We start from the raw sequence: 23,890 nt of genomic DNA on the forward strand, positions 1-23,890 counted from the left end.
TCATGTTGTGATTTATTTTATTTTTGAAATGAAACCATTGTACATTGTACAAACCATATCTACCGATGGAATAAATAAGTGAAAAATTATACTGCTGTACAACACACACACACACACAAATCATAAGATGGAAAACGATTAGGTACTGAAGAAAACAAAATTCTTTACATCTTCTAACAGGCCCTTAGATATAAAGAACATTCCAAAACATGACAATGTTTATGTATGAAGATAGCCACCCAAAACCAATATTTTATACTGCCTTGTTGATTATTTTTTGTTGTTTTGTAAGTGCCAGCACTTTTTGGAATGTTTAACAACTACTTTCCCAAGCATAAAAATTCCAAGGAATAGTTCTGCTATAAAATGTTTGGCTGAGTAAATCGCTTATTCGGAAGGCCTTCCCACATGTTCCACAAACTCAGCTAATTTACTTGCTTGCTTCTAGGTTTGGTTTTTTTTTGTCTTTCTTTCTTTTTTTTGTATTTATTTGTAACTGAAGCTCCAACATTCAGCATTGTAGCAAGGAAGCACTTCTTGATATTTGCACTATTTCTAAAACGTTAGCTGTATGAGAACTTTCAGTCTTCTCGAAGAAAATTATCTCTCTCCTTCTGCTCCGCATCTCAATGCTTTCAATAAACCCTTTTACAGTGAGTTCATAAAACAAGTTTCTGGTAGAGATAGGTCCAAGCCAAAAAAAGCTGGATTTAGATGTAGTTTCAAACCTCAGGTCGATTTGAATTTGATGTTCTGGTTTGGTCCCATCTGTACTTTCTGGCATTAAAATGTGTTTAATCACATCCGTTGGCCCATAAATGTTATCAGGCACTTCAAAAAAAGACTAATAACAGTCTTATACACTATTTTGGATTTCTTCATACCAGATAATGTCAAAGTCTCCTCCCTCGGAGACTGACAATAGCAGGTCTAAGGAACCCAAATCTATCTGCTTGTTCAGTTGTCTGTTGTCACTAGAATCTCTGGTTAAAAAAACACAAGTTCTGAATGTATTCTGTATAAGCTGTAAATAAAGCGTTACTACTTTAGAAATAAAGCCTCTAGGAATATGGTTATGATGCCTTGTCTTGTAAGCCACAGAACAATGAACAGTTCTGAGCAGAAGCCACAGGAGAGAAAAGGAAGTTTATAATTAAACCTGTTGATGTCAATAATGCCAATAAATGCTTCTATCTAATGAAAAATTTGAGGTATTTTTAGTGCTATTTATATATTTTATTTCTTCCTAAAGTACAGGAATTACTTTCTAAATGAAAAGTCTATTTACTCCCTTGGAAACATCTACAAAATTAAAATTTAAAACTTGCTGTGATGCACCTGAAGATAGGGATTAGTAAACATGACTACTTGTCAAAGGTGGCATCAGATTTGTTTTGTTTTAGCATTAGAAACAACAAAGTTAGTAAATAAAAAATATTTTTACGTTTGAATCTTTCTAGATTTGCCCATTTAATATATCAATAGAACTTCTCACAAAATATCACTTAAATCTGAATGTAATATACATACAAATCAATTGTCATTGACCAGTTATCCACATTTTAGGCATACACACAATTCAAGAGAGAATTCTACCGTTTCATTGCATATATTGTGCAAATACAGTTTTTGGCTCCTCATTTCCTTATTTTCAGAATGTTAATGGACTTCATGATCAGACCAGAAATCCCAAAAACTTATTAGGGAGCACACTGCTTTCATGAATGATTTGCAATCAAATTTTATTCAGTTAAAATCCAAAAAGTTTTATTTCAACATAAAGGTTCTGAAACTGAGTGTCATATGTTATTTGGAGTTCGATCCTACAAACATCTTATGGAAGGTCAGTATTGGCTCCCCACTCCTCCCTCCCTCTATTCCCTCCCCCCTACTTCCCCATTGTTTTTCATAATAAAGTGGTAATTGCAAACGCAATGCAGTAGTCTAAACGCAAGCCATTTTCACTATTGGAGAATTCAGAACTAAATAATCCTAATGATGAGCTAATTATGAAAATGTATCAACTGGAAGCAATTCCTTTTCGTTTAAAAAAGTATTTACAGTTCTTTGCTTACAAACTATATGCAACCATTTTCATTGCTGTGAGATTGTATTTTAAATTACAAGTTCCATCTCCCGCACGAAGAGAAGACAGACTAAGGGCCCGATCCAGCAATATGTACGTACATTCATATGTACGTATGCGCCTGCGTGTGTACTGAAGTGAGAAATAAGCAGTTCCCACTGACACCAGGAGCTCACCCTGGAAGTACAAAGCCCCCAGTAAGACCAAGCCCTTACAACCTGACGCAGACGGTTCTGCACTCCTGCATGCTGTGGATTTGAAGGGAGTTGCGTGTACTTCATGCCTATCAATCAAGTTGAGCATTAGCACACTTCAACGTAACTGGGAAAGACACATTTCAAATAGTGATGTAGGGACTATGGAAACAACAAGGCTTATTTACAAGACTTGCTGAAGAAAAAAAGAACCCCCAAATACAGTATTAACCTGGAACACAGAAGTAAACATCTTCTAAAGAAACAGTACAATGAAATCCAGTTCTGTGAAAACATGATATCAAAAAAGACCAATTGAAAATAAATTCATTGTGCATCAATCCCTTTGATCCTATTTATATACATAGTGGAACTTTTCTGTAAAGCAAGTTGTACCCAGTACAGAGATCTGGACCTAATACGTGAAGTATTTTAACTGCTGTGTTATAGTATATATTCAGATCTGGACTATAAATGGTAAACAGATCATGTTAACTTCTGATGAAGTTAAGTGTCTAGAAGACCAAATTTACAGTTGCGAATGCCATGCATTCAATAAAAGATCTCCGCTATAGCTGCTAAAATAAAATATCAAGCTCCTTTTTCTCCTTGGACTCCAAGAGTGAAAATGGCTTCCTGATCTGTATTTGTTAAAAATTTAAGCACCAGGGATTTAAAAATTAAAAACAAAACAAAAACCCAAAACAAAAAAAAAAAGAAGAAAAAAAAGAGAAAAAAAAAGAAAAAGCTTTACTACATGGCATTATACAAACATAGGCCACTTTGCAAAGGAGACAGTTGCAAAACAACTTTTAAAAGTTAGCACTGTTTTCAGAACACAAGGCACAAAACAAAAGCAGACATCACGCCAGAACAATGAACTTCACATGAAAGCTAATACCTGACCTGTACCATCCTTAAATATCTTACAATGTTAAATAGAGAAATGAAAAAAAAAAAAATAATACAGCAGCAACATAATTGTAATTTTGACTTTAGAAACAGTGCGTAGACCCCTCCTGAGTTGTTTACTCCAACCATTTCAGAGACAGTAACTTAAAAGTTCTCAATGTTTGTTTCACAGGAAAAAGTTTTCAGTGTCTGAGAAGTTAAACCTTTGTTAGGCTTTCTTGGATTTTTGCTTGGTAACTTGAAAAGTTAGGAGTTCTGTCCTCATCCAAGAGAAGATGCTTAAGTAAGGTTGTTCTATAATTAAGCCCACTGATGTACCTTACATAAAAACTGACCAGGAAAATCTATAGTCTAAATCTCTTCAACATTTTGTTGGGAAGCCTCTACTTTCATCTTTTTAGAAGGTGGCACTCCTTCAGAGTCCTTAATGAGGGGGGAAAAGAAAAACAACCATGTTATCATTGCTCTGAATTTCAGGCACCATAAACATCAAACAAAAAAAAAAGGCATGAACAAATCCCCTGGTGTGTCATTTGTAAAATACAAAGCATCCCTGGATGCAAGAATGACATGACCGAGTGCGTTTGCTTCCTGAAGTCACTCTTCTACTTGCATCTTACCTCAACATCTTTACACTTCTTGTCGTCTACAGACAAAGGGCAAAATTCTAGTTCCGGGCTAAAAAACACAGTGAATATTCCAAGCAACAGCCTTGATGCATGGTTATACCTGGGCTTCCCTCAGCTCCACACTCGAGCACAACCTGCACCAAGTGCACACGAATTTTCTCCTGCTGTAGCCAAAGCAATCTCTACAGGACAGAACGCGCAAGGTTTTGGAAAGTGCAAGGTGTGCACCGAAACAAACCACCCACCCACAAGGAAAACCAAGGCACTGAGCAGTGCTCTGCTTGAGGATCTCTGTGTCAGGGGGACAACTGCAAGGATAATGCCTGTCTCCCACCCACCCACAATTTTTTCAGTACCCTGGTAACTAAACATCCAAACGTCTCGTCCACTGGATCTACAAAAATTAACTTTCCTAACTGCTATATGCATTTACCTCTCTACAAGGTATTTTACTTTTGAATGGTCCTCAAAGGAGCCTGTCCAGCAGGTTAAGTCCAAGCACTTTATCAACATTAAAATTTAATATTCCCTTACAAAACTAACACAGACCGGTTCAGCAAACTGAAAAGTACATCAGGCCAACCTAGTCTTACCATGCAAATTACGTGAAATTCAAGAAGCCAATCAGATTAACCACAAAACCAGACACATGTACATTTAATACTCTACAGCTGCTTTACTGTCCTTGACTTTGGAAATGAGTCTAAATACACAGCTGGCCTCCTTACACTTGCCTTTTGGTAAAAATACTCTTTTCCAAATTCTAAGTAATTGGGCTTTTGTGCTTAAAGTTACCTGAGAGTTTTTAGATGCCTCTGTAATTATATCATTTTCTCCAGAGGACTGAATTTCTGCTTTCTCTGAACTATTCATGGAATTTTCCATTGAAGACTGTGAATTCTGTTCATCCGAGGTATCTGAAATTTGAAGAAACAATTTTAAACAAATAAATGAAAGCATTCAGCAGGAGCTTTTAGGATGTCTTCTCATTAGCAACATCTCGAAGACACAAACTTCACCCACGTGTAACCATTAACGATAACATCCATCACAGCTGTATGACTATAAAGAATTCAGCTCAAACTCCAGGAGCACAGCCACGGGTTGCTGCCAGAAGACCTCTGCCCTCCTGCTGCTGGAGGAATACAACCGCTGGGATCAGTCCCTAGAGGGAGCCAAGCTCCCGCACACCCTCCAGCTCAGAACCACCTCAACCTGCCAGCAAACAAGGTTCAACATAAACTCGGGTGACCCCGAGGAAACTTGCCTCAAATCAGAAGTAAAAGGCAGCCACAGAAAGGGCTGAATTCTGGTAACTAGTGGATCTAAAACTGTGTAGCTAAGGAGAGAAAATAAAGTTATTGGGATCAAAATTCAGCCACATATTTAAAATCCACTTCTTTGCTTGATACTACTTTTAAGATAAAGTTTAGAAATTCAGCAAACTAGCTTAACCATTAGAGTTGCAGAATTTCTAATTCTGGTGCATACTTGTGGAGAAGTCTTCCAGCTTGTTATCGCTCTTACCTGCTTTCACTTTTCACAGGGTTTTGGTTTCGGTTTTTTGTTTGTTTGATTTAAACCCTTCTCCCTCTCCCAAAGCAAGATTTATAACGGGCTCAGGGTTAAAGCACCCATTCACTCAAAGAGGGGATATGGGCACTTACATTTTAACTTTACAGCTTAAAAGACCCTTGGAAGTTTAAACACAGTACATCCAGAAGCACAGACTCAACAAACTCCAAACAAAAATAAACACCACCCAAAACCAAAGCCCTTTGATTGTAAAAGGTCAGTTATATTTCCTCCAGTACCCACATCAAAAACAGTGTAAGGACTGGAACCCATTCATTCCTTGACCTCATTTAAAAATCCTTTTTGAGTTAAATGAATTGTCAGAAGATTGCATGGAGTCAAGTTTCATGAAGTAATCTCTCCAAAGGTCCCTGATCCAAAAAACATATACATTTATTATAGATGAAGAGAAATGCATAATCAAAAATTTTCTTGGACAACTTTGGTTAATGAAGAAGACATCACCAGTAAGTGAATATTTTTGTGGTGTACCGTGTAAAAAGCACCACAAGCATTTCTGGAAGTTTCTCTGACAGAATACAAAATAAAAGTGACCCTCTACGATGAGCAGTCTTGAAGACCACATTCAGCAAACTCAAGACAGAATCATCTTCCTTTCCATGTCTCACCAGCAAATCACGTTAATGCCGACAAAGAAACAAGTCCCAAGGGTCAGAAGGAATTTTTTATTTCAATTTCCAGTGTGTGTGCCTCAGCATACATTGCGGCTTGAGCTAAGGAGCACTCTGAGATGCACCCATCTCCCCATGACAAAAACACACCTGGAGCAGCTTCCAGGACAGCCCGTAGCTGCTGTCTGCTCTTCCAGCTGCTGCTGACTACTACCCCTCACGCTCCTGCTGACCTTCGGGCAAGGGGATCTGTATTCTCAACTTCTTTACGCATCAGAATGTTCTGAATGCACCGGTTTTCTTGAAGAAGCCCACTTTAGGTATTTCTGACCACTCAAACTGTCCCTTAACTTTAAGAAACCTCCCTGATTTCAGTGTAGTAATTAGAGATAGGAATACAAGGTCATTAACCCTAAGCAGATGCATAATGTCACAATTCCAGAGGTCTGATTGATCGTAACACTTTGGTAGGTAAATAACTATTGAATAAATTTTTAAACATGGCATGTAATCAATAGAGAAACCCCCACATGAATAACAGGTATTTTTTGCGATTACTTCTGCCTTTCATTTTACAGTAACTGGCTCTGGAACTAATCCAGAGAACTTGGCAGGATTTTCCCTGAACCTAAATTTAGTCAGGGGAGCACGTATGCTATGTAACAACTTCACACAAGAAGGTTTCAGACAATATTAGACCTAGAAATAAATCCTTACCATTTACTGTGACCAAAAATGCTAGTGGAGACTTTCTTGGAAGGATATGTCTTTCTGATTTATTTCAATTTGGTGACGATTCAGTTGTCAAATCTTAACCCCAATTAACAACGGCAACATTTAACATACTTAACCATTCCAGTATTACCAAGATAAAAGCTCTAAATTTAAATTGGTTAGTGGATCTACTGAGCTAAGAACTAAATCAGGAGGGCATAATTTAATTGCTTTGCTATGGGAAGAATTCTGCAACCAAATCATTAGAATGGTGTTAAAGGACATCTTTTATCTGTTATAATAGGATGAAGAAAGTTATCTTCCCAAGAATATAAATACAGAGCATGTTTCAATTACCCAAAATACCATTTAAAGAGCAAGGTTCAGAACAATCTCTTAACCCACATGTATTTCTAATCTGCACGCAACTGCAGTACAATCCTGTAATGCTTTTAGAAAATTAGGACAGAATTCAAAGCTAACTTTTGAATAACTAACTAGAAGGTTTAAGAAAAAAGCAAGTTTTTAGTTTACACAATTAAAAAAATAATTTTAAAGTTATCTCACCTCTATTTTACTGTGACAGTAGCTAACAAACACTCTCAGGTCTACAGAAGTAACACATTGCAGGATTTGTGTGATTACATAGTAGCAGCCATTTCAAAGATGATGTTAAATTATTTCTTCTTTCAAGACTGAGATTATGACAACAATAAAAAAAAAGTATTTTTTCTCTGGAAAGGCCCTAAATGTCAATCTGACCTTTCCAGCTGAATGGAAGGATCACCAGTAGGCCAGAGAGATCATGGCCCATTTCCACATAAATGCTGAAAATCCACAAACCATTTCTTTCTAATTGTTATTATTCAGTTCTTAAAATGGATAAGTAAATAAATGATACACAAAAGGGTAACATTTTCGTTTGGCTTTGAAGATGGTCTTTTCAGCTTACCTTCTGAACCAGGCTGCTCCTTTGCTTCTGCCTGAGTTTCGTCAGACTTGACTTCAGTGCCGTCTGCTTGTGTTGCCAAGTTCTGTTCTGGTGCTGGACTTGAATTACTACTGTTTTCTTGTTTTATTGGAGAAGCATCAGCTATCGAACTCTGGTTGCTATTGTCATCTGTTAACAAAAGAGTTAAAACCAGGAAAGTCTAATTTGACAAGACAAAAAAACCACTGAAATTCTGCCATATTTTTCCTGACAATGCACAACGTCTAGCTTGTTGGGGATCAAGTCCAAGCTTTTAGACTAACATTACATCTAACTTTTTCCCACACCACCACAATCTGCTCTTGCAGCCTATGCTGCAATAAGGAGTTTTCTAGCAGTTACTAAAAATCAGAAAACTTAAAAAAAGGTGCTCTAATATTATACGTTAAAACGAAGTGTGTTTTACTGAGATCACGTCCTAAAGAACCCAGAATTTTACAATATGAGTAAAACAGATCAGTTGAAGTGACAGTCTCATTTTATAGTTCATATAACATAGGCCTAATGAAGTGTTCATGCTGCAGATTTACAGATACGCATCACTACAATGTTCAGACAAGCAGATCGTTTTTGAAGTGTGTTTGGAAGGTCAAAAAACCCACCAAAACCCCTCAACAAGACTCTGTCAAGGTAAAATGTGACATGCAGTCCCAGTATGAATGGTTTCTAAGTGATAGTTGTCCACAATATTATTACTATAGGTAACCAAGAGGGAAGTTCCTGCTCCCTAAAGACAATTAACACAGCAAAACATTATTAAATTACTAGCATGCAACTCAATCTACCTCCCCCTGCATTTGAACATCATTACATCCAAAGGACTTCAGAAACACATAGCTGGTGATAGAACAACCTCTTTTCAGAGCAGCCTGAAGTCTAATCAGATTAAGTTTATCATGAAATTGTACAGTATGGCTAAAAACCACAAGGGATATATGATAAAAAAAAGCAAGTAGTATATTCACCTCATGGATGGGAGAAACAAGACAAGAAAAGTAAATAATCTGATCAAGGCAAAAACTAAGAAGTTTGAAAGAGGTCAAAAATTAACCCAGATCCGTGAAAATCCTGCTCAGTCCTTTAATTGCAAGACCATTCTTGCTCTGAACACTGCAAAAACCAACCAGGAGGCAATACAAATGCAAATAAAACTGAAATGAAAAATTTACAACCCACTAAAAAGCGATCCCCTCTTATCAGCTCAAATAGTGCTGCATTCTCATCTGTAACTGTTATCCAAACACCTAGAGAGTAAAAAATGGGAACAGAGCTGAGCTGCGCAAGCCTCTCTGTAATAAACACTAAGTTAGCACTCAACAGTTCACATTAAAAAAAAAAAAAAACCAAAAACAACCAACAAAAACCAGAATTGACCTAATAGTGCTTGACTAGTTGACTAGCAAGCAAAAAAGTTTTCTTAACCAGTTAATTTCATCAAGCTGAAGCAGAAGGAAGACACCACAGAACCAGAGCTCACTTTCTTAGCTCTTGCAGAATTCTTTCAACCTGAATCACCTACAGAGTTAAAAAGTACAAAACCTGCACAAATATTAGTAGGTGCCACTGACGCTTTGGGGTCTTTTGGTCAAACTCAACAGTCACTAGTTCATCTGAATGTAGTATTTTGAATAGTAGATATTTTTATATTTTGCTCCACCAACATTTTTTTCCCACACACGCAGCCCAAATAAAAAAGGCATTTAAACAACCACTAGTACATCTACAGCAGTCCAAAGTACCAAATGAGTATCTGATGCTGTTTTAACTGTGACTTAAACATACTGTCCATACATCTGAGCAATGGAGAACATGACACCATTAGCTTATACTTTCATAGCAGTGTAGTACGGTAACGGGGCTGACCTTCTCACACTCACCATGCATGTCCATCATCCCCGGAGAGGAGCTGTTCTCTGGAGTGGTCACTTCAGAGCCACATTTTTCATCTTTGCCTTTTTTCTTATTCTTATTTTTCTGAAAAACAGAAGGCACCGCAAACAAATGAATATCACCATAAACAGAAGTGCATGTTGCAATACAAAACCCTTCCCACTCATTACTTCTGCAAGCATCTCTTAATTTCAAGTGAGAAATAAAGCCAATGTAATAACAACCGACATCAGTAACGCATTAGTCCCAATAACTGCAGGGCTGTTTTTCTAATTGTCTTCTTCATGACACAAAACACTAGGATATATAGGTTTTTATCCAGAAATTCTAGTAACATTTAGAACTTAAACATGTTTTTCACCTTCAAACTGCACAATTTTTGTAAAAAGTACAAAAGTTCTCAATACCCCTTCATTCTACAAACAGGGAACCTGAGGCACGATGATTAAATGGCTTGCTGAGACTGAGTCATAGAACTTGGGAGGTACTGGCTGCTAACTTTGTACTCAGTCCAAATTTGGAGCTACAAAAGCAAAGTCAAAAGAATCCCTGCTACAGTTGGAAAAGGGACAAGCTAAGATTCATGAAACTACCCTATTTCTGAGCTTGTAACTCTGCTCACTGTATAGTTTATGCACATCAACACATGGCTACAAAACTCAACACATTCTCCCTTTCATATCAGAAAACTTGTATACCTAGACAATATGCAGGCATGTGCAAGAGGAACAATAACAGAGCTAGGATTTTAACACTTTTTACCTCTTTCTCAATGACCAACACTGCAGGGACCTCCTCCTCCTCTATAATTAATGCTGCTGCTTCATTAAAACTAAAAGATGGCTCAAGAAAAATCAGACTGGCCTAAAACAAAGAGCATAAGCAAGCCAGTCCTACACGAACAATAGGTCACAACATGCTCATGACCAAACAACAGTATGGACTGCAAGCATTAAAACAAAGAGAGACAGTGGCATCCATCACGTGGAAAATCTGCGCCTGCTAAGGGATGCAGCATTTTCAATTAAGAGGTGACGTAATCAGTCTCATAGGAGAAAGAGCCAGCTGCACTGCTTTTGGAGGATCCTTTGTGCCTGCTGAGAAGACATTTAAAAGCCTGACTCTAGGAAGAATGCTCGGCAACCCATCCATTCAGGTAAGACAGTGTCCTCCAAGGAGGGAAGGAACAAAAACCACAATCAAATATTGTCTAAGACTGCAGAAGAAATTCAACAAGTGATACCCAGAAAGACCGTTCCCTCTATTTTAAATAGACTATTAGGTTTAATTTTAAATTGTGTTTTTACTCCAGAGAAGCCATATTTTATTCTCTAATATGTGAAACAGAGGTGAACACACATGGACTTCTTTACCTTTGAAAAACAGAAGTTCAGAAGGTACATAATCTCTCTCAAGTTCGGGGGTTTTTTTGTTTTGTTTTGGTTTTTTTTATTTAAGGTAAAACAGACACTTTTGCCACAAGAAAAATACTGAAAACGACTGCAAGCAATTTCAGCTGAGAAGTTTTTTTTAAAAAAAGGTTTAACCATCAAAGCAGTGAGGTCCTAAAACAGCCTTCCAAAACTAGTAGGAGGAAAAAGCCTAGCTAATTCTGGTTCGAAGACATGTCAAAGTGTCTTAGGAACAACGTGTGAGGGGGTAAGTAATCTAATCTGTGTTCGCTAAAAATCAAAGACAACTTCCATTTTGAAATATGAAGAAGTAAAAAAGATCCCATCCTCCTATTCTAGTAAAAAGCAAGCGTAGTATCTGCTCCTTCACAGGTGGATAAAATCAGATATAAAAGGATGTCCACAACATAATTAAATAGCCAAGATGACCCCTACCTGAGATTTATTCTTAAAATATATGCACCTGTTTTAATAGTGAGAACCTCCAGAGCAAAAAGACAAAAACCTTATGAGTACAATCCTGCAACAACTGCAGCTGCACAACTGCCTCTACTTGTAATGAACAGAATGCGACTGTAGGACACTGAAGTAACTGGTCTTGAACAAGTGTCCCAATTTCAACAAATCTAGAGCCTAAACCTAAAGATTATGGCTCAAAAAGTACAATTAAAGTTTGCACATAGAGACCTTTATATAAACTCATTCTTCGTAACAGAGGGTCTGACTTAAGGCAGCAGTAACCTTGAAAATTCATCCAGAAACTCACTAGAAATCCTATTTCAAAGTTCCATGGCACCCATCATGCAGGCATACTTAACTGCAGGAAGGCAATTTTCAGAAGCCATGAGCCTAAACATCCTAAATCTCTCTCACACAAATAGCACAGCCTTCCCTCCCTATGTATTATAAATAATAAAATGAAGGCCCAACATCTGACAACTAGAAAAAATGAACAAGTATCTGTAAAGAAACCAGGAAAGGTTTCCTGATTCACAAGGGGTTACTCCACAGAGATGCTGCTCAAGCACTGGAAGAATACAAGAGGTTTACCACAACTCTGACAGTCACTGAGATCTGTGGTACAACCCACCAAAGGTCCAGAAAAAAACCAAACTCAGTTAAACCAATGCTAATCAAAAATAGGTCTTGAATTTGGACTTTGAATAAGACAAGACCATGACACTGTCTTGTCTGGAAAACCATCATTTTACACATTTGTAACATGGTAGTTTTCTTCCAGATGGGTCTTAACTTGTATTTCAAATAAAGTAAAAGCACATGACAGCCCAAGGAAGGAGTACAAAACTTCAGATATATATTCTATTGTACCATTAATTTACTGTGGTACTATGGATTAGTTTGCTCTCTGTAACAGTATTTCAATTTATAAAATGAGAGCAATGCTCCTTTCGAAAAATAATTTGTAAGCCCGATCAACTTCGATTTATACACTTATTTTCATGCCACATGATTGTATCATGGCACATGAACAGTGCACGCTAAGAACGTGAACATGAGGCATACACAAAACATTAACCAAGGGCAAGCACACATTACAAGAGAAGCATGTCTGCTGTATTGCCTGGGCTGGTCATCTTACAAGTGATCTCAGTTCTACAGGATTTTCCTACCCTTACTTCAGTGTTTTGCACCTATTTTTGAGCAAAACAGCAGTGACACACAGAGAGTCACACGGAGAGTGTCTCCGCACAGTTCCAAACCAGCTACTTTTCTTTAAAGCACCAGGCACAAAGAGGGGAAAAGTAAACGTCATCTTACATTCCTCCCTGCCTCCCAATTATTACATTACAGTTTCAAAAACCCATTTCAAGCCGAATGTTTAACAGTTATCTGAGAATTAATCCAAGTTGACTCCAAGAAGACAGCTACTCACTGAACCATCAACACCACTTTCTATAGAGATCAGCATTTCCCTAGAGCTCTTCTATTCAAATGCTTGCAAGATCCACACCAGTCTTGGCTTAAAGGCTCAATGAGCATATTTCTTTTGCCTTTCCCTAAACATGAGTGTTACATCTTGAAAAAAGCAAGACATCTGCAGGATACTTACATCATCGACTTTAGGCTCTGTTACTGGTACCCATTTGTAAATCCTTAGGGATGTGTCGCCAACTGTCACCCACTTCTTCTCCCTATAAAATTACAACGCAGGAGAAGTTAAAGTTAAACTTAGGATTCAAAAGAAAGTGACCTACTATTGTAAGTTGTCAAGGATTTAAATAGGCTATTAAGTAGGATGATCTCTATTACATCGTCTTTAGTACTGCATTGTGTAAATTGTTCTTTGCATTTCACAAACTTGTTAAGAGCACTGCTAACCTCCAGATTTCTCAGGGCTGTTACTTGACTAGGTGAGTAACTGCAGTAGCAGTCATAAGATCTGGACTGAAGAAACAGTTAAGAAGAACAGCTATTGAAAAAGCAGATTTAAATGCCTACAATTTTCACTTGAAGTTTCTAGAGAGCAGAAGAGGTTTTAGACAGACCAGTGTGTTTTGATTGTCATGAAGCTGTTTAATGGTATTAGAAATCTAAATGCATTTTGACCATCTGAGATTTATTTTTGGGTAGAAATTTGCTGCTAGCAATTTAACGTTCACTCAACACTCCTGTCAGACGGCTCTGAAATTCCAGCCTTAGAACCAACAGCCTTACTGGTAGCAATATGTGCCGGGATGCAGAATTCAGACTCTGGCGAGCCTAGCTCTCTTGGAAAAAAGCAAGGCTGAGGCTATCAGAGAGGGAAAAAGCATAACCTGCAGCACTCTGTACAGACCCCTGCCAGCCAGCCATGAAGTCATGACATTGACAAACTGTGAAGGAAATCTGGCTGGAGGGCGTCACTACATTAGGGGGTCACTCAGTCATAGAGTGCAGAGATGGAAAGGATGCTGAACACTTAAGGGATTAATTCCTTGAGCTCTTTACATCAGAATATTAAAAGAAGGTCCACAATGCCAGAGAAATTTCATCACATTTCTGTGATCAGTTTTCAGGTCACAGATTGCCACTGCTGGTTCCTGGGTTTGTAATATAGCTCTGCAAATGGATCGATTAAAAGTTAACAACAAAGACCAATTCCATTAAGTAGTCAGGAACATCTGAAATTAATTTGGCATGAGATCTCAAGCATTTTTCTTTTTTAAAAACACATTTAAATAATAGATTTGGGATCCAGTTATAGATTTTTTTTTTTAATATTCTTTGCAGGATGGGAGAAGCTGCATGTGACTCCAAATATATATGTGATAGCTCCATTTTTAGAAAGGGCTTCCAAAATCAAGAGCAGCCACATTGTACAAATGCCACAAACATCCTCCTGACTATTTGTTTTAGCTACTAAAGCCAATCGTATTTGTTTTCCCTTTAGAGGAGACAATTTCCTGTTGGGGGGGGGGGGGGGGGGGGGGGGAAGCTACATATGACAATTTGATAAGTTTTGGATCTGTCCACATGGATATTTTAATTAAAGTACAAAACTATTTCAGATTCATTTCTTTCCCACTGCTCTTCCTGCAGCACAGTTCTTCCTCAATGTGTTTAGATACATCCATTTGGGTAGGCTAGCTGGCTAAAGTATGTCAAAACCCAATTTTACGCTGATTTGGAGCTCTACTGCTAGATGTGATAAAAATGACAGTGGAGATGAGGGCATGTCAATAATGAAAGCATACTTAACTGTGAAGAGATGATCATGATATAATTTTTCTTTTTTTTAAGGATACAAGACAAACTAAACTTATTTCTACTTAGGAAAACCTTTGACATTATGGAAATAAAACCTACTGGGGTTTTGTTTTGGGTGTGGGGAGAGGTGAATAAATGCTTTAAAAAAAAAATCAAGATTTTAGTCTTTTCCTACAGCAAAATATTACTTAGAGATGCTGCACTGGAAAACCAAAAGTTCAAGATACCTGTTAGCATCTCAAAGCAGCCTCACACAGCATCTTCACTGGACAGACTGTAGAACACAGGAGGAAACCTATATTAGTAACTTTTTCCTTCTAGTATTAAAGTTAGCCCTGACATTTTAATTCTTTTGAGCTTCTTAAGTACCACTTTAAGTTTTGATAACCCTCAGCTATAGGGATTTTTTTTCCACTGAATTAAATACACAGTAATTCAAACAATGGGGATAAGGATATTTTGTGATGGAAGTACACCAACATCCCAGTCCTGCAAACATGGCTAAAACAAAAACCCAACATCACACTGCTATTATTCAAATACTTCACATGTGTAAGCATTTACAGTATTGAAGGTTTAAGACCATACAAGTATTAACAAGAAAAAAGAAGACAACCTCCCCTAAAACTTAATAAAATCAGCAGCAGCACAAACACAAATTTGTTAACAAAGAAACATAATGACTTTCAGACATTTAAGATCAACAGGGCAAAATAACTGCAGCATTTAAGATGTTTACAGCAAATAAAGCTTCAAGTATTATCTGTAATACTTACTGCCTTTCCATTTCAAAATGAAAACCAAAAACCAAACCAAACAAACACAAAAAAACCCCAAACCCCCAAAACCGCTTCTACTCTGAACACTTGCTTTTTATCTTTTGTGCAAAGACACCAGCCCAACCTGCTGATCAGGGACTTCCCTTTTAATTTAATTAGAATTGGCAATTTACTGATGCTGCCCATAACAGTAAGATTGCTAAATGCTGCACAAGCCACAAAATATTCTCACTGACCAAATGCCGGAGTAGGAATGAGGAATTAATGAACCCTTGTGACCATTCTGTTGTGAAACCTTAAGTATTTTCTCTACCTGTTTTCCTGTCTGTAAAATGGATCTGCTGTTGAACTTACTCATCCCAAGACTGACCAGAATTCTACCCCTGTAACTCTATTCCATCTTTTTAAACAATCACAAGGCAATTTTTTTTTTTTATTGCACCATCCCCCATTGTACTATATAGGCTGATCTCTATATTGACTGGTGAATTGGAAAAGGGGGGTGATGGAACTCCACCAACCCGAGAGTTAATCAGGCTAAAAATGTGGCAACTACCAACTTCACTTGCTGACAAAGTCCATAGCTTTACAAAAAAAACCTTTTTTCTGGTTTCAAACCTCTCCTGTTCCTCCATGAATGACTCAGGAGTAACAACACTGGAAAATGGCAAAACTTAAAACATATACAATAATATTTTTTTCTTTTAAACTTCCACACTGAAAAGAATCTTAAATATTTTACTTATAGTAAATTCGGAAACTAACGAATGCAACAGAAACAAACCCTTACATTTATCTGAAATTGTGTTAGCGCATTTTTAAATTCTGAACCATATCTGTACAGCATTTAAAGGACAGACAAGGATAAGTAAGGTAAGCATTAGTAGCAACACTTCTTTACTGCTCATGCCTGAGGCATATTTAATATCCTAGAACTTAGATAATTATATCTCAATTCCACATTCGAAATAGCCCAAGACTCTTTAAATATACTTATATTTTGTATGTTAACACTAAAGCTCCAAAGATGAATATCAAATGCCATGTATAAAAGTAATATACCGGTGAGCAAACACAACAGTGTATATTACACTTATACATAAAGTGTCAAGGCAGCTCCCGCAGAAGCAGCGAGCGCTAGAAACATTGGATGGCACAGATACAGAAAGCCTTTACTGCCAATATATTATCATTCGAGAAAAGGCTTTCACACTTGGCCTTTTACCGTGACTATCATTTATCACAGTGATCTGTATTTACACAAGGATTGGCTCCCACATACCCCATCTTCTGTTGATGATCACGAAGTGACGTCATAATGCTGAATTTATCACATCACACTCACTTGCATTGCAACAGAGTTTGGTGAAAATCACAGAATTATGACCTCCCTGTGGGATCAAGCAAAGGAGAAAGGGGAATGGGAAAGAAAATGCCATTATTATACACAAAAAGTGCTGTCAGATGCACAAAAAAATATTTTTTTGAAACGCAGGCTTGCTTTTCAGAGCACGCCTATCGCTATGTAGGTGTTTGTCTAGTGACTAATGTGAAGTAGCCCCAAACAGACACAGTGTTTCTTGACCATGCTGCAAATACAATAAAATACCATGTAGCATGAACAGACAAAGACTAATGGTTAAGGACACCTTCTCTCTGAGTTTATCTAAATATGGTACATTATGAAGAGTCCCCTTTAACTTACAGAGGCCAGCATGTTCTTAAGCAAGTTCTCCTAGGTTCCACGTTGCAACATGCACCTTTTCTTACAGAAGGGAAACACGGCTTACGCGTGACAAAACCCTACCTTTAACATCCACCCAACTTCCACTGAAGCCAGAGAACATATCTTGGCTCAAAAAGAAATAATCCCGAGCCAGAAGAGATGTATTATAATTCAAGCATGGTAACAGCATGTTTGGGCCACTACAGTACTTCAGTACAGCTCCTGCACATACACTGGGTATTTTTACATCAGCTGCCACTACTTGAACTAAATCTTAGCGGAAAGCTAAACACAGCCACTGTAGCCAGACTAAACTAGGGTGGCAATAAGGTAGTAGCAAACAGCCTTTTTCCAAAGGCATCACGTTAAGAAGTTCTATGTCATAACCACTCTTCCGCGTGAAAGCCTATTTTAAGAAGGAAGCATGAGCAGCAAAACCTGCAGAGGGTCAATCTTAGAGCATTACATACCACACAAAAATATTTTAGCAAGTCTGAATGAAGACTGTGAACAGAAAAGCTACAGCAGCATCGTCTAGAAATTCTCCTCTAACTGGCCACCGCTAGCGATCCCAAGCAGCGGTACCAGGTAACACTGCCTGTGGTGGCTTCACTCCTCCACCTTTACACAACACACTTTGTTGTAAGCGAAGTCCCAAGTCATGCCTGGCTCTACAGCCCATTCCTTGCCACAATAGAAACTTAGCACTTCTGTAAGTGCTTCCATCAGCTGTCCAGGTTCACTTCTCTCCTCCATAACGTGCTACCACTATCCCTAGATTAGGGCTTTGATGGGTCAGAAAGAGGTTGGAGGACTTCTGCAAAGATACTGCAATTCAAAGACAAGGCAATACAAAGAGCCTTCCTCATCCCTGGTGCTTTCTCTGCATCAGGGTACCCATCCCCATCAGCCACACCATACCTCCACCCCTACATGCCCACCCAGCTGTCGAAAAGCTCAGCAGTGCTATGCACAAATTATTTCACTGCCTCCCAAGATGTCCTACCACTTACACTTGTACCCTGCCCATCACTTGTCTTTTAGTAAAAGCCTGCATCTTCCTTCATTTAATACATCAGACTTATATAAAACAAGAGTTGCCAGTATTTTTCTAATGCTGGCTGAGACCACAACAGTTTTTGCCTCTCACTTCTTGAGAGCCCATTTACAATCTACACATACCCATCAATCTTTAAAAACAAAAAACAACCCTGTACCTTTCACAATTCATTGAGATAAACATCTCAGAGCATTTGTTAAAATAGACTGAAAGAGAAATGGTGAGTACATTTAAAAAGAAAGAACTACCCTCTTAGCTGTGGAAATTTAACATTTCTGCCACACAAATACTACACAACCATGTGTTCTGTAGGACACGTGCTACATGTTTTCTAAAACAGATGTTCATTCATGAGAGTGGTTTAAACAAAGGAGATAGGGTTACGTTAATCTCAAGATAAAAATGTTACAACTTCACTGTTTACTACTAAGTTCCAGTAATACCAGAAGCGCTCTCGGTGCCCTGCAAACACACATGAAGATAGGGCACCTGCATCAAAGGGCTCACTGTCTAAGAACACTAATTTTCTAAGGAACAAAGTCTGTACTGATGGAAACTGCTTTCCAAGAGGCACGTCCATAGACGTGGCAGTACAGGCTCTCAGTAATACTGCACTGCAAGGCTGCTGCACACCTTCACAGATCAATAAAGCTTTGGACAGCATGCACCAGGGCCACGGTCCTGCTCGGAAGAGTTTACAGCTCAGCCTGCCTCTCTACTCATCCTTGGCACGCAGCGCTCCGAGCACACAAGTCTCGGAAAACTCTGCACTATGCAATGTTGGACGCACAGTATTTTAATCTTCGGTGGCTGCATTTCCACAGAAGAGCTGTGGATGGCAACAAATTGCTCCTATTATGCAAATGAAACTGCACGCTTGGAAATTGCCTATGTGGCTCTTCTGAAGATGCAGGAATTGCTAGTGTGTAAAGTTCAATTAAACCAGCCAAGTCTTCTCAAAACATTTAAACCACAAAACACAGAATCTCTCCTCCTCGTTTCCCACTGTACTTGACTGCGGGGGGTGGGGGTGGGTAGAGAATCATAAGATGCACCTTCAAATTACAATTCCTCTAAAAATAAGAAAAATGGTTTACGTAAACACTTGCGAGATGCACACACAAAAAGCCATATGAATACTTCTGATGGCAATCAACATCACATGATTCTGTACAGGACCCCTTTAAAGCAAGTTGTCTCTCAGGAGGGTTAAAACGTACAAAAATCTATTTGTACTGTAAGATTTCTGTTTTATAGAGGAAGCCATAGCAACTGACAAGAAAGCCCTTGCCAAGAAAAAAACCCAACAAATTAGACATTCTGTTGAATGGCCAAGCTTCTGCCTCTACTCCTCTCTGAAATCCACAAACTAGGATTCAAAGGAAGTACGCTGCACTCGTGAATGAAATACCTACGGACAAAACAGTCACGCCATACATCCCACAACGCTCCTGTTGGAACAAAAGTCCTGTCACAGCGCTACACGTTGTTCTGACCCTTCAAAGCCGGCCCACCAGTCAGCAAACAGCACTTAAAAACACCACCCGAGTAGAAGAGAGTTCCTGAAAGCAAGCGGACTGCGGTGCTGGGGCTGCTCCGGCTCCCTACACAATGGCCGGATTCTTTGAAATCCCCATCTCGTGCCCCGCGTTACTGGACACACGTCCCAGTTCTTTGTCCAGCTCAAGCCAACAGGCCCGTTCGTGTGCTTAAGGCAATTTAAAACACAACAATCCATTTCACCCGAACACCCAACCACGTATTTAATTCTGTATTTTGCTCTTCTTTTAAGGGAAGCAAAGTGTTAGGTGTGGATGGCAATAAGAGTGTCCCCTTATTTTACCAGGTTCAAAACAGCTGAGTTACGCAGATTAATATTAAACACAAGGGATTTCCCCACGGATTTCAAAAAGGTTTAAAGGAAGTATTTTAAGATACATGCACAAAGACTGCTGAACAGTCAACTTGCTGGCAGAAAAAGATTTGCTCTGGAGTCACACCGGTACTGCTCTTTATCCCATCCAAAAATCCTTGGACCAACCGTGCAGAACATTGCAGTGACTGCACTGCATTGTTTTAACACCTCATGTTGATTTTCCTAACAAAAGCAGAAATAAAAGGGAAAATAAGAGAAAAAAGGGGACGGGGGGGGGGGGGTGTCGAGACGGGCAAAAAGGGGGACGGGGGGGGGAAGGGGGCAAAAAGGGGTGGGGGAAAGGGGGGCAAAAAGGGGTGGGGGAAAGGGGGGCAAAAAGGGGTGGGGGAAAGGGGGGCAAAAAGGGGTGGGGGAAAGGGGGGCAAAAAGGGGTGGGGGAAAGGGGGGCAAAAAGGGGTGGGGGAAAGGGGGGGCAAAAAGGGGTGGGGGAAAGGGGGGGCAAAAAGGGGTGGGGGAAAGGGGGGGCAAAAAGGGGTGGGGGAAAGGGGGGGCAAAAAGGGGGGGGAAGGGGGGGCAAAAAGGGGGGGGAAGGGGGGGCAAAAAGGGGGGGAAAGGGGGGGCAAAAAGGGGGGGAAAGGGGGGCAAAAAGGGGGGGAAAGGGGGGCAAAAAGGGGGGGAAAGGGGGGCAAAAAGGGGGGGAAAGGGGGGGAAAAAAAGGGGGGGAAAGGGGGGGAAAAAAAGGGGGGGAAAGGGGGGGAAAAAAAGGGGGGGAAAGGGGGGGAAAAAAAGGGGGGAAAGGGGGGAAAAAAGGGGGGGAAAGGGGGAAAAAAAGGGGGGGAAAGGGGGAAAAAAAGGGGGGGAAAGGGGGAAAAAAAGGGGGGGAAAGGGGGAAAAAAAGGGGGGGAAAGGGGGAAAAAAAGGGGGGGAAAGGGGGAAAAAAAGGGGGGAAAGGGGGAAAAAAAGGGGGGGAAAGGGGGAAAAAAAGGGGGGAAGGGGGAAAAAAAGGGGGGGAAGGGGGAAAAAAAGGGGGGAAGGGGGAAAAAAAGGGGGGGAAGGGGGAAAAAAAGGGGGAAGGGGAAAAAAAGGGGGGGGAAGGGGGAAAAAAAGGGGGGAAAGGGGGAAAAAAAGGGGGGGAAAGGGGGAAAAAAGGGGGGAAAGGGGAAAAAAGGGGGGGAAAGGGGGAAAAAAAGGGGGGAAAGGGGGAAAAAAAGGGGGGGAAAGGGGGGAAAAAAAGGGGGGGAAGGGGGAAAAAAAGGGGGGGAAAGGGGGGAAAAAAAGGGGGGGAAAGGGGGAAAAAAAGGGGGGGAAAGGGGGAAAAAAGGGGGGAAAGGGGGAAAAAAAGGGGGGGAAAGGGGGAAAAAAAGGGGGGGAAAGGGGGAAAAAAAGGGGGGGAGAAAGGGGGAAAAAAAGGGGGGGAAAGGGGGAAAAAAAGGGGGGGAAAGGGGGAAAAAAAGGGGGGGAAAGGGGGAAAAAAAGGGGGGGAAAGGGGGAAAAAAAGGGGGGGAAAGGGGGAAAAAAAGGGGGGGAAAGGGGGAAAAAAAGGGGGGGAAAGGGGGAAAAAAGGGGGGGAAAGGGGGAAAAAAAGGGGGGGAAAGGGGGAAAAAAAGGGGGGGAAAGGGGGAAAAAAAAGGGGGGGAAAGGGGGAAAAAAAGGGGGGGGAAAGGGGGAAAAAAAGGGGGGGAAAGGGGGAAAAAAAGGGGGGGAAAGGGGGAAAAAAAGGGGGGGAAAGGGGGAAAAAAAGGGGGGGAAAGGGGGAAAAAAAGGGGGGAAAGGGGGGAAAAAAAGGGGGGGAAAGGGGGAAAAAAAGGGGGGGAAAGGGGGAAAAAAAGGGGGGGAAAGGGGGAAAAAAAGGGGGGAAAGGGGGAAAAAAAGGGGGGGAAAGGGGGAAAAAAGGGGGGGAAAGGGGGAAAAAAGGGGGGGAAAGGGGGAAAAAAGGGGGGGAAAGGGGGAAAAAAAGGGGGGAAAGGGGGAAAAAGGGGGGGAAAGGGGGAAAAAAGGGGGGGGAAAGGGGAAAAAAGGGGGGGGAAAGGGGGAAAAAAGGGGGGGAAGGGGGGAAAAACAGGGGGGGAAGGGGGGAAAAAAGGGGGGGAAGGGGGGAAAAAAGGGGGGGGAAGGGGGAAAAAAAGGGGGGGGAAGGGGGAAAAAAAGGGGGGGGAAGGGGGGAAAAAAAGGGGGGGGAAGGGGGAAAAAAAGGGGGGGAAGGGGGAAAAAAGGGGGGGGAAGGGGGAAAAAAAGGGGGGGAAGGGGAAAAAAGGGGGGGGAAGGGGGAAAAAAGGGGGGGGAAGGGGGAAAAAAGGGGGGGGAAGGGGGAAAAAAGGGGGGGGAAGGGGGAAAAAGGGGGGAAGGGGGCAAAAAGGGGGGGAAAGGGGGGCAAAAAGGGGGGGAAAGGGGGGGAAAAAAAGGGGGGGAAAGGGGGGGAAAAAAAGGGGGGGAAAGGGGGGGCAAAAAAGGGGGGAAAGGGGGGGAAAAAAGGGGGGGAAAGGGGAAAAAAAGGGGGGGAAAGGGGAAAAAAAGGGGGGGGAGGGGGAAAAAAACCGGGGGGGAAAGGGGGGGAAAAAAAACCAAAAGCGGGAAAATGCCAAAGCACGTTTAAGGCCTAACAAAAGGGGATTATTTCACTAGGGGCACAACCTTTAATTATATAATTTAGAACAAATTCCAGCGGCAATTAGGCGCTCCCTCCCGCTTCGCCGGGGATTTAGCGCTGCCGGAGCGTTTGCGGGAGCCGATCCCGCTCGGCTCGGGCGCTGACGTGCGCGCCTCGGGGGCTCGGGAGGCGAAATAAATCAATAAATGGGCCCGAGCCATGGCACCAACCCTCGGGAGCTTCTCGGGGGTATTTCTGACGTGCTGGGTTATTTATTTAACACTTCTCCGAGCGCTATCTCCGCACAGCCGCGGCGGCGCTGCCCCAGGCCCGCTCCTCAGGGCCCTTTGTAGGGGGTCGGCGGGAGGGGGAGGGGCCCGTCCCGACCTGCCCCCCGCCCTCCCCCCCCCCGTCACGGCCCGGCCCGGCTCGGCGGAGCGGCGGGCCGGGGTCGGCGGGGAGCGGCGGGGGTGGCGGGGAGGGGGGGCTCGGTCGCACAATGGAGCCGCCTCTCGCCCTCACACGCCGCCGCCTTCATGTGACTCGCAGGAGCGAAATGGCTTCTGGGTGCCGCCGGCTCCCCGCCCCCCGCGGCCGCCCGGCGAGCTCCAGCCCGGGAGGGGACGGCGCAGGGAAGGGCGGGGGGGGAGACGGGGGGGGGGCGGCGGGGGGCTGCGGGGGGGCGGGCGCGGGGTCCCGGCGCGGCGCGGCCCGCTCACCATTTTGCGCACTTTCTCGATGGCCGCCATCACCCGTTTTGATATCATCCTTCGCCCGGCTCCGGGTCTCGGCCCGCACCGACCGGCCCGACATGCTGCTGGGGGGGGCGGGGGGGCGGCGGCAGCGGCCTCAGCGGGGGAATGCGGCGCTACTCGCGGCGTCCGTCGGTCCGTCCGTCCGTCCGCCCGCCCGCACAATGCTCCCTGCGCTCGGCGCGGCGCGGCGCGGCACGGCTGGGCTCGGCGCGGCTCGGCTCCGCCCGCCCGCCGGGGGCCGCGCACTGCGCACGCGCCCCGCGCCGCCGCCGGCAGCCCGCGCGCGCGCGGGGCGGGGGGAGGGGCCGGCGCGCGGGACGGGGACTGTGAGGGGAGCGCCGGTGGGAGGGGGCGGGGACGGCGA

At 42.1% G+C, this 23,890-nt stretch overlaps 1 protein-coding gene across 1 annotated transcript; it reads right to left on the minus strand.

The window, feature by feature from the left end:
• Positions 1-11: 11 nt before the first annotated feature.
• On the minus strand, positions 12-23,760 carry BCL7A (BAF chromatin remodeling complex subunit BCL7A). The gene is given in 8 exon segments (XM_055798037.1): positions 12-3,615; positions 4,617-4,738; positions 7,695-7,862; positions 9,611-9,707; positions 13,107-13,188; positions 19,823-19,824; positions 23,494-23,529; positions 23,531-23,760. Coding segments are annotated over 8 exon segments (633 nt in total). The 5' UTR covers positions 23,585-23,760; the 3' UTR covers positions 12-3,543.
• Between the last annotated feature and the right edge of the window lie 130 nt (positions 23,761-23,890).

This window comes from Falco peregrinus, chromosome 2, assembly GCF_023634155.1.
Source record: "Falco peregrinus isolate bFalPer1 chromosome 2, bFalPer1.pri, whole genome shotgun sequence".
NCBI classification, from domain to species: domain Eukaryota; kingdom Metazoa; phylum Chordata; class Aves; order Falconiformes; family Falconidae; genus Falco; species Falco peregrinus.